Source organism: Tetrao urogallus, assembly GCF_951394365.1.
Source record: "Tetrao urogallus genome assembly, chromosome: 5".
In the NCBI taxonomy this organism is placed as follows: domain Eukaryota; kingdom Metazoa; phylum Chordata; class Aves; order Galliformes; family Phasianidae; genus Tetrao; species Tetrao urogallus.
In genome coordinates, this window is record NC_136818.1 from 7226839 (window position 1) to 7247570 (window position 20732).

Genomic DNA, 20732 nt, shown 5'->3' on the forward strand with positions numbered 1-20732 from the left:
TGCAAATAGCTTTGCAGTGTCATTTGATCTGTGCTTCAGCACAATTTTTACCAGGAGACACTTCTGGCCTTTTCCTTTACAGTCAGATCCTTTTCCTGGGCTATTAGGTTGAAAATGCAGTCAAGTATTAACATCAAAATTGTTTATGTAACCTCCTGCTGCATGGAATCCCTCCAAAATACCTTGCAATTGAGGGAGGGAAGGGGCAGGAAAGCAAAAGCTGGATGGAAATAGTATCTGCTCTGGGATTTAAATACAGAATCACACAGAATGGCCAGGGTTGGAAGGGACCTCAAGGATCTTGAATATCCAACCCCCTGCCACATGCAGGGCCACCAACCTCCACACTCAACGCTAGACCAGGCTGCCCAGGGCCCCATCCATCCTGGCCTTTGAACACCTCTAGGGACAGGGCATCCACAACCTCTCTGGGCAGCCTGTTCCAGCACCTCACCACTCTCAAAGAACTTAATAGGTCAACTCATTTCAGTATAGAAGTTAGTCTGTTGATATATGCCTGTCTAGTTAAACTGTCATTGATGTTCACTTAGCTGCATTTCAGCAGAAGTTGTTGGCAGTTAAAGATGCCTGAAAGGCATTGTTACAAAGGACTTGAAGGAGGAATAAAGAACTAGCTAGGCAAGGAGACCATTCACGTATTACACTTTCAGATTCCTGGGTGGCACTGAAATGTGTTGATAACTCATTCAACAACTACCTTCCAAACATTCTGAGCCTCTCATTCCTACTCCACCCTTTTGTTTGTCCCTGTAGGATGCTCGCATATAGCACAACCCTAAACGTTCCTTTCTCCCTTTTGGTTGGAGTATATTTAATTTGCTTTAAGCAGGAACAAACCTAAATCTCATGGTCTCTGAATAAGGAGCAGTTATGGAGGGGGAATACAATGAATGTCTTAATCCTGTGTCACCCTGCCTTTGAGACACTGTGTTACATTAAATTGATTTTGCAAATGAAAGCTAAAAGCTAAGCAAAAGCCCCCAATCTATTTTGCCTAAAGATGATTTTAGTGCTCTTTATGTTCCCCTAAATGACAAACCAATTTGTTACCTGCCTACATAAACATTTGCCTATATTAGCACCAGAAATGTTTTATTTTTATTAGCCCAAACTTTATCTTTTTATGAAGACACAAGGGCCCAGTAAAATTAGTGTGCAAATATAATACCCAATTTGCATTTTTCTATGGTCAGCAGAAAAGCTGAGCAAAATCAATTTGATATTAGGTCAGCATATACATCAATAAAGCATACATGCACACAGGACCATTGTAATGGTTCCTGTAATTTCTATGCTGCCAGAGTAGAGAGATTAAATAATATTAAATGCTCCAAAATAGCTTTGCTTTTAAGAGGGATGTAAAAAGAGAAAGAAGAGAGACTTTGGTATAAAATGAGCAATAAAGGATAATAGTTGCACAATCTCCAACTTTAAAACATTGTGACAATGATCTCAGAAGCAGGCTTCCTGCTAAAAGGCCCCAGTTCAGCAAAGCTCTTTTGCCAACACTTACATTTAAGCCCATTTTTAAACACAATAGAAGTCTGTCAAACTAAATCATGTATTTAAGCACCTGACAGAGTCAGGGCCAGAGCCTGGATGAAAATCTGGAACTTGAGAGGATTGGATCCAGTTTAGAGCATGCCAAGCAAGACCATTGCTGGGTAGAATCCAAGCACAAGGGGGGCTTTGAACAAAACTCCTCTGTGCTCTACATGGGACTACTTAAACATGGTGAAAGGTGAAGAGAGGCAGTAAGGGCATCTTGAAGACATGCTTCCCCAGCACACAGCTGACCTCCTGTGGGTTCTTCTGCAAGGCACTTGAGATCCCGCCTATGCCCCTTCCAGGACAAGGGGACTCAGAATAGGCATCTGACTTTTAGAAACTGTAATGTAGTCTTTGCTTATTTCTGTGGTATGAAAGGCATCTGTTTTACCTGCTTAGTTTCTTTGCACAGCCTATGTGAGTCTTAAGAAAGAGGATGCTGGGAAGTGGCCTGCAATCCAACTATAAGCCGGCAAGAAGAGCTTGTGTTTATTTGACTCCACCTTGTCCAGTGAGATTTAGTAGGGACTTAAAATGACATTCTTTTACAACATGTGTTGCTGAGATGTGCGCTCCTACTTGAAATGACATCTGTGACCAGAAGTAACAAGAACAAATGGCATTAGGTGCTAATCTGTTCCCTTGGGAAAAGCCAGAGTACAGTAAAGGCTGCCTGGATTTGATTTGCTAAAGCAGTTTAACGTGGCAGAGACTAGACAGCCAGGACAGCAATGACATCAGTGTTTGCTTTCAACGCAGATGTTGTAGCTCTGTTGGACACAGACAAGGCGTGACAGCGCAGGGAAGTGTAATGCAATAGAGTTCTTTTCATTTCCTCTGTGGAGTCTTCAGCTCACGGGGTTTTGAATACAAAATGCTGGCAACAGCCCACCTCATAGTTCAAAACACCTGAGAAAGGAAGGCAATGTGAAATATGTTTTGCCAATAGATAAAGAGGCAAATTGTTTAGGTCTCAGTCAAATTCTTCAGGCAAGGCAAATATAGTTAATGGTGACTGTAGTGGTAGACTTCAGATGGGAAGGAAGATGTTTAGCTCAGTCTTCAACATACCTGCTAGAAGTAAGAGTAGAAAATAATTCCAGAAATTGATAAGTTTTTTTCTTTGGAAAATTTTTTACATCTGGTATTTTGAAAGATCTGTTGCTATGGTAGCTGTTGGGGCATGAGGTACCACAACAAAATACATTCTCTCCATTTGTAAAGTTGGATAATTCATGGCTAAGTGGGTCTGTAGTTTAGGTTTTGGCATCTACTGAGAAAAGGTACACATCTGACTTTTTTTATTATAAATTCCATTGGTCTCTTCCATCCTGATGTAGAAAAGATGCTTCAACTAAAAGATTTTTAGTTCAATGTTAAAATGTGAGGTAGTGATTTGTAGCTGTATCTATTGCTGGTTTTACTGGGTTGGCCTTGGCTGGCTGCCACACTCCCACCCAGCTGCACTGAGTGGGACAGGAGAAAATGAGATGAAAAAGTTTGTGGGTTGAGATAGAGATAGGGATCTCACTTACCTATTACCCTCATAAGCAAATAAATTTGACTGGGAAGGAAATTAGTTTAACTTACTTCCATTTGAAATAATCTCAGGTAGTGAGAAACCAAGACTAAAATTAAAACGCCTCATCTTCCCTGGAAAACTCCACTTGTCACCATAGGCTTCCTTTCCTGCTCGTTAAAGTTGGTTTGCTGATGCATCTCCTTCCTCCCACACTACTCAGTGTTAATGCAAATGATGCGGAGTGGTCATCAACTTCTAGCTGATGGTGTTGTATTCCTTTTTACTGCCTCCCACTTCTTTTCTGCAGACAGAATTGACCCCACATCTGCTATGTTTGTCAGAGACATTTCTTTCTTATATTTCTTTGCCTCTGGGGCTCTGAAATGCCAGAGTGGTGAAGTTGGAGTATGAAAGAATGAATGACTGGTTAAGTTGCGGGGTAAGCTGCTGTAGAACATTTAGAAGGGCTGAGGAAATAAATGCCCCACGGAGATCTGTTGTCCCATTGCCTCCAGAGAACAATCAAAACCAACCAAAATGTATTGATTATTTCTGTGATTTTGTTAGATATGAAAGCTGTGAAAACTGAGATGAGAGAACTGAACATTTATAAGAACCAGGACTTTTTTTTTTTTTTTTTTTTAAAAACAGAAAAACAACCAACCAGAAAATCGTGAGGTGATCTCAGTCCCCAAATATCTTTCTATGTTTGGATATGCATGTAACACATATACCTGATTTAATTATTTTATTTTTTAAAAAAGCTTGGATTTAGTTTTCAGTTGCCTTTCAATGTAAAAACTATTTCACAGCAGAGATTTAAATTGAATCCTGCTGTGTCCAGTACTTCCCCTGCTGTGTGTGTTCAGATCTAGGAAAGATACTAACTGAGGTCCTGACCTCTTATGGTCCTTAAAATCCCCAAAACTGCTTTGAAGAGGCATAACTTTTATTTCCTGTTTGTTGAATACTATCACTGCACAGAGGGAACTCACTGTGTGACCCAACCTGTTTACAACTAAGCAAATGGCCAAAGCAGTGTGGTTTAAAGATGGTAGGAATTAAGTGCTCAATTAGCCACCTTTTATGGTCCACCTCAGAGGTCCTTGCTATTTAATGTAATAGGGCAAGTCATTTCCTTAATGCAATTCATGTAGTTATTGTCTCACCCCAGTTTACTTCTGATCTCTTTTCCATACTTCGATATTCCTTAGTATCTCTTTTCATCAGAGCAGATGAGGACCCAAACAGAAGAGGAAAGATCCCTCAAAGCAAAGCCCGTGGTAATGAATGTAATTGGTTAGCACTTCACCATGCTTTGGTGCTGCTAAGGCTTGCATCAAGTGTTAGGCAGGGTGCAATTGGCTTTACGATGTGAATGGACCCCCGCTGTTCTTGTTGCCTCAGGGGATATTTATCACAAGTGAGAGAGCAATTACAGTGCAGTTAAACTCCCTGTAGTAAATCTTGTTTTATAAAAGGAGAGCTAACTTTGTTGTTTCAGGTTTGGCTGCGTGTCATTAGATTTGCAGCCCTTGTGCAGTCTGCTGCTGTGGCCTGGTATGGAGACCCAGTGACGCTGCCTACTTTAATTATAGATTGTGCTTATTTATAATGTATGACCAATTTTAATAAAAGGATATGCTTTAATATTAATGTTCCTTTGTGTCCTACATATGGAACCCAGTTTAAGGATCTTTTGTCTCTCTTTTTCCTTCTGCCACCTGCCATTCTGCTGCAGCGAACCTGCGCCCAGGTGCTGAACAGAAAGTGGTGTTCATCACTGCACGAGTCCATCCTGGGGAAACGCCTTCTTCCTTCGTGTGCCAAGGTGAGTGCCTACAATACCATGGTTTTGTAAGAAATGGGAATACCAGATTGGGTTTCCTACAGATTCACTTGTTGGATTTGCCTAATTTTGTTGGTCTGATAGAAGGCTGAGTTCACGTGATGTTTTTTCCCATAACGGAGATAGTAGGGAGTCTGTCACCTCTACCCAGAGATCAGTGAGAATATATCAATCCTGAGAATTGTGAATGTTTGCTGAATTTAGTCAGAACTGAACAGTGGGCTCTGAGATTATTCAGGATTTTTTGACAGTTCAAGATCCATACATGTAATATGATGGCATAAGGCTCCTTCCTGTAGGGAAAAAATGATGGAAAAATTCCGGGAGTGGTTCTCAGTTGAGTGATCATTTTTCTCACTGTCTACTATCTTCAGCATCTTTTCTGCTGTGAAGCAGTGGCTCTAGTTCTCCAGTGTAATTCTAAGAGGCCTCTATTTGTCTGAAGCTGCTGCTCTGAGAAGCACAGCTCCCAGTGGCTGACAGCTGTTCCCTGCACAAAGCATTCCTGCTAAAAATAGAAAGCAAATTACCCAGCTCATATTTATAAAGAGCTGTAAATCCCAGGCTTGTGGGTACAAATAAATAAATAATCCTGGCATGTGTTCGTATAGTTTCATTGTATAGGCTGAAATATTGTACTTATGGTATGTGACTTTTCACGGTGGTAAATTGTTGGTGGTATAAATCAATGCAACTTCCCTGAAACCAAGGGAATGTGTTAATTTACTACATCAGCTCGGATATGGCCCTGCCTAACCAATGAGTTGCATCAATCAAGCTTACGCAGAGCTTATTACATTGGCTGCTCGTAATGCTGCAGATTGGTTTGCAACTGGTCCTATTGGTACCTAAAGAACTCAGTAGGGAAGGTCTGGCATGGCTTCATGGTCTTCTCTGTATGTTTCTCATATTGGCCAAGTCCCATATCTGGCATTTCTCTGAGGCAGAAGGTCAACAGCTGTCACTTTTACTGTCCTAGCCCAATGGGCTAAGGCTGTACCAAGCCTCTTCTCAGAAAAAGGTAAAACGCTTCCTTTTAGAGATCAGACCTCCATAGCGAGTGCAGGGAAACTCAGAGTTTTCCATCTCCTATGGTAGCGCAGTCAATGTAGAGCATTATAGTACACATGGTGTTTTGTTAATGAATATGGATTTTTAATTGGATGCTTTGATTCTGTTCATGGCTGCTGGCAGAGCCCTGTGAAATGAGGGCTGAGGCATGCTGCTGAGGTGGTGTTTTGTAAGTGATATTATTTTGATAATGGAGAGTTTATACAAAAAGAGGGGGGGAAAAAAGGATGTGAAAAAGCGGGTGGCAAATTTAGCCTGATGAAACAACTGGATGGAAGTCATGCTCTGATTGTCTGAGGAAAAACTTTGCATTTTACAGGAAAATTAAAACAAAAAGAGAGGGGGAATGTAAGAAGAGAGGAGGGGTCAGTCTTGGAGGAGCACATTAGAAACTTGCTGTGACTGCAGTTATAATGCACGCTTCACTTACTTGGAAATGCACAGATCTGAAGGCACTGAACTCCACTGTGCATTGAGCCATTCTGCCCAGTGCAGATGAAGCTGCCTTGTGTGTATAATTAGTGTCAAGACAAGTAGAAATGGCAAACATTTGAAGGCTGTTGCTGCGTAGTTTCTAGCATTGCCAGATGTGAAATTGGGTGCTTGCTCCATCTTTGAAAACTTTTGCGTGGTAGGGTCAAAAGAAGGGATGAAAAGGATCCCTTGGGCAGTCAAGTGAAGGCATAATAAGGAATTTTATTTCTGGAGTCCTGGGAGGAATTTTGGCAGAGTTAGATACTGCAGATTTAATATCCAAATGCAAGCCCAGTCAGTGTGTATGGAACATGTCAGGATTTTTTTCCTCGTTAGAGAGATTTCTTCTCGAATGCTTGATTATACTCACCACCTGAAGTATTAAGATATGGAAGCTAATCCCAAAGATTCCCCAGGTGCAAGCAGCATCTTATATATGGAAGAGCTGTATTTTGACTGCCTGGGCCTGGATAATCAGCCAACAGAGGAATCAATGATAAGTTACATGCTTTCATTTTTCATTCTTCTATTTTGTTCTGAATATTTTATTCAGTTCTGGGTCTGTCGTCTTTTTTAAGGCACTAAGCTCGTAACTAACTCCTTACCTGTCTTTGGGCTAGCTTCATCTCTTCCTGCTCTCTAGTGTAGCACCTGCACCAATTTCCTAGGGCCTGACACCACTATACTCTTACAGCTTCCACTATCTGGTTAGGCAAGATGCCCTGAGAAGAAAGTTAAATAACCTTGATGCATCAGTATGTACTTGGTCCTGACTGTGGATCTTTTGTCTTCCACCTTATCCAGATGTGGAAAACCTAAACAAGAATATTTGTGTACCTGTGGGAAAAGACCATAAATACCTCTTTCCATTCCGAGCTGTATTGTTTGGGTCATCCCTCTTCATACTCCATACTGAGGAATCCACCGTAAACTGGGATTTTGATGAAAATGCTCCTCATTCATGTACACGTGAGAACATTGTAAACTCAGATGCAAGCACTATTCTCCTTTGTGCTGTGGAATGCTAGCAGCAGTAGCCAGACTTCCTTAGAATCATTAAACACCTCGTCCAGCAGTTAAAAACAAGCGCCATAATATTTCACACATGGTGCAGCTGCAGAGCTGTAGCTCTCTTCATTAAAAGGCAGACAAAACCCCAAAGGGCCTCTTCACAGAAAGATGGATTACGAACTTTTGTTTCTGTTTTGGTCTTTTAAGAGTTATTACAATGCTTCAGGTCAGCCTTTTTAGGACATTTTTCTGATAGTTCTTAACTGCTTGTTGTGAAGTTCGAGGTCAGAGATGGAGAGTTAGTCAACAGAGAATGCATCGCATGAGTACCCCTTACATCCAAAGGTTGGGCAGTGCTCTCCTCCTCAGGCTGTGACACTCATCGTGAGCATTGATGCTTGTCATGTTTGGGGATGAGAAAGTAGGAATAGGGTCTAGGATGTAAAGGGTTCTGTTTTCAGTTTATTCTTATGAATGTTTTCTAACAGACTAGAGTCGCTGCTGCTACTGGAGAGTTTTTTATCATTTAAAAAAATAAAAGTGAATTCATTTTATGACTTGAATTAATCTCTTGTGGGCTGTTCAGATTTCTGAGAGGTTTTAATTATGATTTTGAATCTTTTTTTTTTTTTTGTACCTCACTTAAAAAGTGAAAAAACTGTTCCCCTCTGTTTCTCCAAAGGGAAAAAAAAAAAAAAAAATTGTTTCAGAAAATATTTTATGTAAAAAATATATGCTACTTACTGTCTTAGTTTCACATTGCACTTCTAGGACAAGCATCTTAAGTAAGTAGATAGATACTTCTATCTTACAGATGGGACCAAATAATGTATATATACACATGCAATATGCACGTGTGTGCAAAATCTGTCTACGAGTTCCTACCCTCTAATAGCTGATGTTTAGACAGCTTTCCAAAGGCTAATTTCATTTAAGATCTGGCAATAAGAGTATTTTTTTTTCCCAGTGTTCTTAGTCTTATTTTCCTTCCTTTGCCTGCTAGATTTTCTTTGTGGGAGGCTGCAAATGCACGTGGAGTGTTGTAGGAGATTTGTTGGCTAGCATGTTGAAATTTGTTCTGTATGCCTTGGCTTTTGCAAGTCTAGTACCTGCAGCTCTAGCAACTCTAGATGTAGTTAGGCATGGACTGGTCCTCATAGGCTCAGCATCTCTTGTTAGAATGGCAACTATCTGTTGTCTTCGTAATATGTTTGCCAGTGTGATGTTCATAATGCCACTTAAATGTAGAAATAAAATATGGTCCTATAAGCATTTACTCTGAATAAAGTTTGCTGAGCTGGGAGCCCAGAATGGAAAACCCAGTGCTATAGAGATGGCAGAGGGATCCCACAGCCGGGCTTGCAGATGCAGAGCATCTTGTACTAAATGCAGTTTGACCTGAAGCTGACCTTGAAGATTATGGGCTGAACAGGGAGCAGCCATTAAAAAGAAAATGTAAGGAAAACAGGCACCTGGGACTCTTATCCATAAGAAATGGAGCAAAAATGACTTTTCAATCAATCTCTTTTCATTACCGCTGTTTAAATGGATGCTCCCTCTAGCTTCAGCTTAAATCAGATGATATGAAATGAAAAACCAGACTACACTGGTCAGTGTCTTTTGGTTTTCAGTTAACATTCTTTGTCTGTTTTTTATCCCCACTCTCTTCCCACTAGAGGGCAGGAAAAAAAAACCCTGACATTTGTACAAATTTTAATTCTATATTTAAACAATGGGATAGAAGGGGACAGACTGCCTGAAAGCAGTGTTTCCACCAACTGTTTCTGCTGTTGTAGAATAACTCACCAGGCTGGTGGGTTATTGAGCTTGCTGTCTACATGACTAAGGTGCTATTTCCCCCTTAGTGTGCTACAAAGGATTTTATTTCAGGACAGATTCAAAATATTCTTTATCTCTTATTTATTTGTTTGTTTATATATTTCTGGAGGATCCCTGAAGGAATTAACAGAAGAGTAAAGTTGCTGCAACAGAACTGAGACTTCCCTTCCCTTCCCTTCCCTTCCCTTCCCTTCCCTTCCCTTCCCTTCCCTTCCCTTCCCTTCCCTTCCCTTCCCTTCCCTTCCCTTCCCTTCCCTTCCCTTCCCTTCCCTTCCCTTCCCTTCCCTTCCCTTCCCTTCCCTTCCCTTCCCTTCCCTTCCCTTCCCTTCCCTTCCCTTCCCTTCCCTTCCCTTCCCTTCCCTTCCCTTCCCTTCCCTCTCTGCTTTTTTTTTTATTTTATTTTTTCTTTCTTTCCTTTGTGGCAGACACATTGCAAATGTGTAGAGTCATTCAGGAACTTGTTGCTTCTGCTTGGAATTTCTTCTGAACTTTGTCATTCATTATGAAGAAATAAGAGAAACAAGCTGCACTTGGATTAAAAGTTGCTTTTCTGCTTCCTTCACTAAGCATAAATCTTAGAGCATTAAGAGTGTAAGTGATAGCTGAAAGACAGGACATGGCATGTTTTAAATACAAGAGTATATGCAGCTAATGAAGCCTCTACACATGAAAAGAACCTTTCTGAATTAACACAGGTGATAATCTTGCTTATCAGTTTCTAGAGGATAAATTTCACCCAGAAAAATGGAACTGTGTTCCATAGGTATTGGTATAGAATGCTTTGGTTCTAGCAGCCGTGCTGGAGGAAAACACTGAGCCCCAAAATTGCCTTTTGTGGTAGTGATAGGATCCTCAGGGCTTGAGGGCGTTGTCTGCTGGACTTCACCTAAGGCTGAATTTGTGTTGGAATATATGCTTGCTTTTTGTCAATTCTAACTTCATTCTATGTACTTTATTTGTTGTACTTTTCATTTTAGCAAGCTAGATCTTCATTTCTCAGCTGTATTTCCTAGCAGAGGAAAAAAAAAAAAAAAAAACATAGAATTCCATAGAATACATGAATCTTACATAAACATGTTTGTCATACTAATGTCAGGTTTCAGTTCTGTCTTCTCTGCTAAATGAAAGCAGATGAAAGCAAATGCTTACACTATGCTGGTTACATCTAGGCTCAAAGAAGTGAATATTTCCGTATGTATCACGACATAGCTTGTGATTCATCTCAGTGCAGGAGGGTGCTCTGCTCTGGCCATGCTGCAGCTCTCAGACAAAAGACTGCCCTTTGTGGTACCTTTGCCAGTGTTTCAGCTTGCTGACTGCATTTCTGTTACTGAAGAGAATGGAACTAAATAGAAGCTCCTCCTTAAAGGGCTTCATACTGTCTTCCTGACACAAAAGTACAAAAATGCTGAGCTTCCACTCCTTTTCAGTATTCACTTGTATCCCTTGCAAACCTCCTCTCCCAGCTGCAATACATAGGAAAATGCATCTGCCATTTCTGCCATTGCAGAGTGCCATCCCAGAGGTGACTGCTCTTAGTTAAGAGGAAAAAAAAAAAAAAAAAAGAAAACTCTTTCTATGAAATGAATGGCATCCTGCGTACAAAAGATATTATGCATATGTTGTGGTGGGAGTGGATGGAAGCACTCTGTTAATTTGCCACAGCTTAGCACTTACAAGCAATGAGGGAGAATGGCAAACAGAAGCTGCAGTTCATGGTCTCTTTTATAGGGGTTCAGGAAACCTAATGATGAGAAGCAGACAAAGACAACAGAATTCAACAGCCCAACCATAAAATGAGCTGCAGGGCTCTCTTAAAGTTGCTAGAACTGCATTCATCCTTCTCACTAGGACTTTTTTTTCCCTCTAAGTGCACAGCTCCTAAGCTTTAATACAAAGGGAAATGCTCTCCTTGACTTTTAAAGAACATGAAAAACACTATTGTCTGTCCCTTGTAAATCTCCTGGATGGGATTTTAGTGTGAAGTATCCCAGGGGAGGGAGGTTGTTCTGAGAATATAAAGCATCCATATTGGAGTAACAGAAATAAAAGCTCCTCTTAAAAATGTTGATGTAAATAGGCTATAAGAAGAATTTCTGTTACCCAAAGTGATATTAGGTATTACAAGATAGCACGTCTGAATCAAATTGCTGTGGTCTCAGGCAGGCGTGAGAGGTTACACAATTGGTTTCCTGAGCTGGAGGAAATTTATAATGAGGTTAAATTTTTCTGGCTCTGTAGTTTTGTTATTCACTCTTACTGTTCACTCTTGGTATCCCTTCAGAAGCAGTGGGATGGTGAAGCTGGGCTCAGCAGACAGGTTCACCCCATGAGCCTAGACCTGCATGCTCACTTTGCATCTTCTGTAGTAGGAGTGGACTGGTCTTAATTCCCCATCCCTAGGATAACAAGGTCAGCTTTGCCTACCCAGCTAAGAAATGTCAAGTGGTTTTGTTTGATTCAGTTTGCTCTTTGCCCATGGCAGGCATTTGACTACCTCTGCTTTACTAATCCTCTTTACAGTAATCAGAGTTAAAGGAGCCCTTGGTCTTCAAGAGAGAATTGAGAAAGGCTTCACTGCACAACAGCAGGCAAATTTGCTTTGTCTCCGGGTGGGTTGCCCAATTAATCTCTTAAATACACTGGTTTTGCAATGTTTTTTCACTGCTCATACTTGTGACTAACCTTGAAGATTGTTTCCTCCCACCCCTAACTAATCCACCTCTAAGCCAGAGCACGTCATCTTTGTAACAGTACACTGTGCCACTTTGTTGGTGTCTGAGGACAGGGAGAAAATACTGATACAGCTGAAATTCATGGTCACTTAGCTCCCCTTAATGTGGTCTGTTTTTCAGCTGGAAACTGAAATCCAGGTGGGTTTTGAAGATGTTTGTCTCTTCCCAGTAATCAGTTAGATCGAGGCCATTTTACATGCATATAGCTCTGAATAGCTTTGGGCAGCTCTTCTGGGGAGTGGTATTATGCTCATGTTGTGTAGCTTCTCTGGGCCTCATCGAGAGAGCAGGCCTGTAGGAGGTACTTGGTTTATGGCCAAGAGCATCCATTGCACTGTGCACATAGCTTTCCCCAAGGAGCTTGGCTTCCCTGGGTCACATGGTGCTGGTGGATCAGGTGCTAATGGGGAAATCTTGTCCTGCCCAAGTGGAGTTAGACCAGAGCATGAATATGCAAAAATCAGAACAAGGCTGTAAAAAAACCAAGAAGTTGAGCGTTGTCTTTAGATCCCACCTGTGTGGCTCTGTTGTCAATGAAAAAGCAATGGCTCACAGTGAGTAATTGTCATTAATTTCAAGGAGTCTATGCTGTGAGCTGAAGCCCTTTCTGTAAGGGCAACAGTGAGATATGTACTGATCAAGCTGCAGGTGTTGTAGCAGCATGTCTGGTTTCACAATTAGCTCTCTTCTTGTTTTCACGCTTTTCTTTAAGCCTTTTCTTTCTCCTTCAGTAGCATCCAAGCTCTTCCTCACAACTGATATTAATCTTGCTAGTCTATCGTTTCTAGCTTTGTCTTCTGACCCTTTGTTCCTTGCCTGCCCTGACTCAGTTCAACTGAATTGATTTTTGTTTTCATTTTGTTTTCAGTTCCTTTGTCTCAGAGATGCCCTGTGCTTGCCTTCCTTATCCTTTTGCCTCCGCAGTAGCTGCTGCTCTAAGGAGCCTGCATTCATGTGTGGCTAGGACTTGGCTGCTGAAAACTTTTCTTTGACATGAGGGCACCTGGATGAAATTCTTCCTTTGCCCCTGAATAGTTTGCTCACCTGTTTTGTGTGTGTCAGAGTATTGTGTACACGTTTATAAAGAGTCTCCTTGACTTCTGCCGCTTAAATCTCCTTCGGAGGGCAAGTAGAAGGGACTCATGATGAAAGCAAGTTCCTCCCTGAGAGAACAGCACCTTTGCTGAGGTCATCTTTGCTCTTTCAATGTGGTCCTGGTTTGCACTCTAAGGTTTGAGAGAAGGGGGTAACGGGGCACATGCTCCAGCCCAAAGTAGACTTACCAGTCATGCTTAATGTTATCTTGAAAGAAATATAATTGTGCAAGTTGTTTTGATGGATAATACTTGGACAAAATTCATGCTATTAAATGCTTTATGGACAATGAATTAGATCGTGGGTTTGGGATCATAGAATCTTAGAATTACCAAGGTTGTACAAGATCTCCAAAATCATCTAATTCAACCATCCACTTACCGCCAATATTTCCCCACTAAACCATGTCCATTAGTACAACATCTAAACATTTCTTGTATACCTCCAGGAGTAGTGACACAACCACCTTCCTGAAAGTCACCTTGCCCAGGAAAATTGGGCCCTTAGAGATAGGAATGGCTGCTAAGTAACCATTTGCAGATGTGCCCCATGGTGCCAACCTCAAGGGTCTGGTATCTTATTACCCCTTGCTGAGCATGTAATATAATCTATTCATCTGTCCTCTGACATAGAGATTAGTTTTAATATTTTCTTTTTCTTTATGTAGTAAATGATTGGAGATGGCTGAAAAGCTAGTTAATTTTTTTAATTCCACAGTTTTTCAAAGAATGCTTTATTAGTAATACTGTGAAAACTCACTTTTGTATTTGTTGTTTTTTTTTTTTTTTTTTTTTAATCTTGTATTCTTGTCTCCCTTCCCACATTTTTGTCACTTTATCACTGAGGGAAGAAAATATGAAGGGGAGAGGGGTTGGGAAGGGAAAGAAAGAAAAAAAAATCAACTATTGATTTGTTTTCACAGTTAAAAAAGGGAAGAAAGGAAAAATGTGTAGGACTTCTTTATGACAAAAACATTTCCTTCCAAAGTTAGAAGAAAAATTCGATTTTGAGCCAGCACACAAAATATTTAAAAAGTTGAGTCCTGCCTTATGTTACGGTCAAACATAAGCCAGGTTTTTGTGTCACTGCAAAACAGATACATTATGAATAATAACAGTATAGCGAGTCATGACACCAAAGTAAGAACAGGAGGATGCAGGTTCCTTGCTGCAAAATAAGCCAGTCAGGCCTTTTGAGTTTTGAGCAAAACCTGGTCTAGTGTGAGGTGTCCCTACCTATAGTAGGGGAGCTGGAACTCAATGGTTTTAAAGGTCCCTTCCAACCCAAACCATTCTATGAGTCTGTGATCTGTCAAATGGTGGCAAAATTGAAGAGTGGAGCTGCAAAAATACCTTCTCCCAAGAGATGGTACAAGAGTATCATGCTTTTAAAGTTATGCCTGTCTTCTTCTGGAAAGGAGTGGGGAATAGCAAGCTCTGCTCTCCTGGGTCAGAACTAGAATCCCTTGGAAATTAACTCGTAATTCACTGCAGGCAGGCTGGCTGCTCTGCATTGGATCCAGCAGCTGCTGTAAGTGGCTTTGAAATAAACCTTTACTCCACACTGCTCGTGTTAGTCTGAGGTCTCAGCTTGCCTGGTGTTTTCAGTGGCACTCCTTCCCTTCTGATTCCCTTCTGATGCCTCTGATTATTTTTTTTTTCTTCTTCATGACGATTTCCCTGGAGGCTAAGGATAACAGCAAAATAACACCTTGACATTAGTTTATGTGGTCATAGTGCTGCTGGAGTCTAAACCTATTGCTGCTAAGTGCTTGGGGAGAGGTTCTGTCTGAGGGCTTGCTGGCACTTGAGAGTTCATTTGCATCGAGGCAGGCTGTGAATGTAGAGTGCGGTAGATTATTTCTTGAGAAATTCTTATTCTGGAACAAGAGCATCTTATTATTCCTACTTAGTTTAATATGCTTCAAAGTAGATTCTGCAATAAAAATGTCTCCAAACAGAGTTCCTAAGGAAATGTTTTCTTCCTGAAGCAGCAACAACAAAGCTCCTCAGTCTTAGAGAAGCCCTGAGAGTTATATCTTGCTAACTTCTTCCCTAGTGCTCTTCAGATGGAAATGTGTACTCCTTACCTGCCTGGAGAATTTTACCTCTTCATGCAGAGATGCTCATGGCAGACCTACTCATGTGAGGACAGTTTGCTCTCTGAACATTCCATCTTCATTGTTAATTACTGTCAACTTCAGGATATTCAGTGCAGCTTCATTTTCACAACAAGGCTTTCTTTGGAGGGGATGTGGGGGCTTACAACTTATACTGCTTAGCAGCCAGGAGCTCATCTTAGCTCATAGAGAGTGGCCCTCATTTATTTCTGTAGGGCTTATTCTTGCCTGGATACCATGCACTGTAGATAAAAAGAGATCCCTTTCCACTGGTGAGGAGTAAAGCAAAGCTGCTGCAGTATTGTTTTTTTTTTTCGTGTAGAGATATGGTTACTTTTGTTGTTGGTTTTTTTGTTTTTTTGTTTTTGTTTTTTCGTTTTGTTTTTAATAAAGATTAAAATCACAGAAAAAAAGCATTTTCTTCCTGGAGCCTGGTGTAAGCAGCTATCCAACAAGTCCCCTCCAGCAGCTCTGGAAGCAGCCTGAGGATGTACATCTTTCATCTTGAATTCAAGGCAAGAAAATTCAGATGCAGCCAGCAATTTCTTGGCCATCGTATCTTCCCAGAGGATTAGGATTTTGTTGAATAAATCTCTCTCTTGTTTTTTTCCTTCAGTCTGGTCAGCCCATGAGTCACCCAGAAGTAGTTCAGATATTTCACACAGTCCCTACTTTCATTGTCTGCAGAGACTGAAGTTACAGACTTCGCCATGCATGTAAGACTTCTGTTTCATCTCAGTTTAGATCAGAATTGCCGTGCCTACCACCGACTCACATGTATCAAGGGGGAAATGTTTGCAGGCCTACTTTTCTTTCGCTGTTGGTTTTACCCATGTGGCACTCTCAGATGTTACTCTGTAGTGCGACCCCACAGAAGGTAGAGTGCTGGCACTAGATTCAGGAGGAAGGTAGCCATATCTTGCAAAGAGCGAGGTCAGCTGTGATGCTGATTCCCCTTTTATGTTTCTTGTGACCAGAAGCAACCACAGGGAAGTGTAAAGTAACTCTTTATTGAATCAGCAGGTCTTCTCTTTTTGCTTTTGGAATTTAATAGGTGTCCATTTTAGAGGTACCTATTAGGTTTCATTGGGTGACAAGAGAAATGCACAGTGCCTGTGGACTTTGTTCTGCCCCACTTGACTTCAGGAGTCTTACAAGTGACTTTGCCTGGGTGGAAACAGATGGGCTGCCTTGCACCTTTTTAGCTGTTTTTTTATAGAAGGACTGGAAAATCCAATAAAAGTGAAGTGATATGCACTGCAAGCCTAGTAGAGTAGAAATCAATGAGGCAACCAAAAGGTGCCGTTATAGATGATTTAGTGTAAGTATTCATGTCAACAATAATAGAAAGTGATCACTTATCCCTAGAGGGGGAAGGAGGGCAAAAAACCTCACAGGTTTTCTGTGGAGGAGGGCTGTCATCATTAGAATCTGGAGAATGTATTCTTTTTTGTACTTGAATTGCAAAGCAGCAGCTCCAGTAGAGGCCAGGACCTGGGGTTCAGTCCTGAGGAGTGAACTCTTTGGTTCTACTCTTCAGCTGAGCAGGCTGAATCTCTGAGCTGGAGCACAAGAAGATGCAGTGTGTGTTCCTACTCAAGTTCCTCTAAGCTCAGATTCCTGATTCATTTTGAATCCCTTGTGTGTATCCCACACTGAGGGGCTCAGGGCATGAAGGCACACAGCACCTGGACGGATGGCTCATTCCTCATGTGCTCTTGCTGCTTTCCAGCATTGTGTGCTCTATGTCCACACAAGCAGAGCTGGTCATACCAGCAACCTGTATAGCCAAGTGTTCCACTTGTAAGCCAAAGACAACTGTCACTGGGTTATTAAAGGTGAAGACAACTTAGTAGAGATGATCCCAGATATGCTCTTGTGGCTCTCCACAGCTGAAGGAAACTGGAAAGGATAGTTGTGATTGACTTTTATGCTCTATCATATGGCTTAGTGTTCCTGTCTACTTCATACCTATTGCTCCAGGATCTCTGCTTGACTGAGCAACACACGAGCAGATGTTGGAAAGCATTTTTAGAATGTGTTTAAAATTACAGATTTTTCATTTTTTCCTAGCATTATTTATGCAATGTCTTTTTCTCCTTTTTGCTGTGTATTTGATTTTCATATGTAAATATATTCTGTCTCTCTCTAGAGAAATCTACCTTTTGCCTTCTTGTTTTGCAGTACATTTTTGCTTAGGCTGATCTATCCATCTTCTTATGTAGTTATTATTTGTCTTCTGTAGACTTGTGTAGACCTTATTTCAGTTAATACTGTAAGAGTAAGAGCAAACTGTGGCTGCATATTTGCATTTAATATGCAAAAATGTATTATATGGCACGTCCTGGAGGGAAGCATTAGGTAGCTGTAGTTCATTCTTCCATTTCCATCACCCACCTTTGTTAAACTAAGCCAACTGGGAGTCTGAAGGGTTCCCAGAGGAAGGCAGAGCTGCCAAATATCGAGGAGGTAGCTCTGGGAATGGGGTGTTCGGAGTCCCAGTGAAACAATTCATCAAAAGGCTTGAAAGGAGAAATGACATCTTTGGCTATTCCTTGTAGTCCAGCAAACTTCAGTGGTTTCCAAGTAGAACAAAGGCTGCCTAGTTTTCCCTACATCCATAAAAGAGTTTATTTTCTTTGCTTATGAGCTCTGCTGGGAATGTTTTTCTGGGTGCAGGAGACTTTGGAAACTTCACACTTGTGGTGTGGTCCCCTTGTTGGTCCCTGAACAGTTTCTAACTTTCAGATGTCCAGCTGTTATGGAGGGGGAAGAAAATTGTCATGTTCCAGCTAGTATGGGGTTCAGACTGGTCCTGGGTGGAGCAGCAATAACAAAATAACCTAGATTATTGCTCTCTGTAAGACTCTTCAAATAGAAAACTGGAGAATGAAGGGATTTTGTTTCTTTTTCTCCTCTTTGTTCTGTGCAAACATGTGCAGGGGTATGCAGCTGAAATTCCCATTCAGTGCCATGAGCAGAAGACTGATGTTTTGTAAGTTGATAGTGATAGTAGGAAACAATGCCTGAGTTAACTCTGCAAATGAACATGCCTGCTTAATTTCTTGTTCACGCATTCAGGATCTTCCTATTTTGCTTGCACTTTTTTCCCTCTTGCCATCAAAGCACTGTCCTGGGTTGTGACCCTCTTATACAACATGGAAGGCAGAATCTCCTGCGTATCAGTTCAATTCCAAGGCTTAAATTGTAGCTGTATTTAACATTTGTTAATTCTGTAAAAATTGAGGGCCATAATCCAGCAAATGTTTTTAGTGCTGTCTGGGAGGACTTGCACTCACGGGAAGGACAGACTTTGAATAATAATGACCAAACGCATCATCTTCTGCAACAACATCTTTAGAACGATTCTGATAAATCCCAAGTAATTCATTAATAAAGCAAGATCATCTGATTCCTGCAGTGTTTCCCCAGGAACTCTATTGTTTCTTCCCAGGAGGAAAAGAGACATCATCTAGGGGATGTTGATCGACTCATTTTGATGCAAAGAGAACTTCAAGCTCCTTACAGCATATTAGGAAAATTAAAGAAAACAAAGCCACCCACTCAGGCTGTGCTGTGCACAGAATTTATAAACTCTTCAGGCAATCCTGCAGCAGCTGCATGCTCTTGCTGCTGTGTCCTCTCTTTGACAGCCTGGCATATTCTTTCAAGTCGATTCCACAGGTTTTGCTGTTGTTCTAGTTCTCCTGGAGATATTTATGAGTGTCCATGTGACCTGGGGGAGATTACTTTGTAGTTAAGCAAGCGACATCAGCCATCAGGGTAATTAAGCAGCTGAAGAAAGGGCTCATCTCTGCAGAGGTCAGGAGGCAGTCTGCTCCCTTCTGTTCATTCCGGCACTTTTTACCAAACAAATCCAGCCTTGGCCTCATTCTGCTTTCCTGTGTGAGTCTGATTATTATTATTTTCAAATTTAATGGAGATCTCATTACTGTAAGGAAGCGAAGAAATGGATACACTGAAATAGAGGGAAAGATTAAGCTGATACACCACCTGCACTCACATTGAGTACCATGTGCTGTGCTGGGTGGAGGTGGATGTTGCCATTAACGTCCTGCTGCTTCTCTGACCAAATGTTCAAGCAGCCTGCTGCTGCCACGAACCCCTGTGCTGGAAGCTGTTGAGGATCTCTGTGCCTTTTTCTAAAACCTGAAAAATCAATGGCATCAAAATGAGTCCTGAGGCCATAAATTGTTGGTTCCAATGAATGAGGCAAAGGCTCAAACTGCTAAGTTCCTCCAGGTCTCCAGGTGTTAAATAACTGCTACAACATCAAAGCAAATCTCAGGGCTTGCCAGAAGCCTGCTTTGTCAGGGTAACCTTATGTAAAATACAACCTAGATGATGGTGGTCTTTTGTAACAGGATATTTCTTGTGGTCTTGTTCCATCATCCAAATTCTGTTTACTAATTTTATTTTTCAAGCAGGGTGAGATTCTAGTTATAATAAGGAATGTGGAAAGTTTACAAAGTAAAAACTAGACCTGCTCTCACAAAATGTTTGATTACCTCTTTTGTGGTTGATAGCTTCAACAGACAAATTCAGAATGCCACCTTTTACCTGGGGTGATGCTGTGTGATGCTGAATACCACCTATGGTTTGTGGAACACATTTAGTGCTCCTTGATTTGTATGGAAGAAAAGATGACAGTAGTGCTGAGAGTACTCAAGCTTGCATTTCTGAAGTATCCAGCAATTCTCATTGTCTCAATTGCTAGAATGTTTACTGCCTTCTGTTCTGCTGGTCTGGGTTTTAGGAAGATCTGGGAGAGGGAATGGACAGTCAGTAGCACAGACTTCCTGTAGATCTCTTCCAGCTGAGTAAGAATAGAAAAGTTTTCAGGATTTACTTACACTACTTAGCAACTTTTTTTGTTGTTACTTAATACTTACCATATTTCCAAGTGTATTCAGCACTCATGTGTTCCATGAGTTTGTTTGCAAAATCCATCTGCTGGTTTTGGCCCCAAAGATACCAGCTTTGTTGCCCTGCAAATCTAGGCATTGCTTTTTCAAGTTAAACTTCATAAAATATCAGGGTCTGGTAACAACCTGCCAACAATCAGCAGTGCTAGAGATCACAGTCTGACTTCTGGTCCCTCACCCTAGCCATCAGGAATGCCAACTTCAATTATGTTTTAATGGTAGTGTATATCTGTATATCTTTTCAGTAACATCAGGATGTTGTACTCTACCCCAGCACCAGCAATCACATATCCTCCAAAGCAAGTGTGATTCTTTTTATGAGGAAAGAGCCAAAGCTCATAAAGATACAAAGGAAATCCCGAATACTCACCACTTTTTTTTTTTTTTTTTTGCGCTAAATTGATTCTACTTCTCTGTTGCTGTTTTTGTGTCTGACTAGGTGACACATCCATTCCTCTGCATGGTCTCCCTGCATGCAATACATCTGGAGCACATGTGGTTA

General features: G+C 41.1%; 1 protein-coding gene across 1 annotated transcript in view; it reads left to right on the forward strand.

Moving 5' to 3' along the window:
* The window catches only part of LOC306946966 (BEN domain-containing protein 5-like), a gene marked incomplete at both ends in the record, with an annotated part of 850824 nt that overhangs the window by 642044 nt on the left and 188048 nt on the right, over positions 1-20732 (forward strand). Inside the window, one exon of the mRNA XM_079536119.1 lies at positions 4833-4922. Within this exon, the coding sequence (XP_079392245.1) occupies positions 4833-4922 (90 nt within the window). The remainder of the gene's footprint in view (positions 1-4832; positions 4923-20732) is intronic.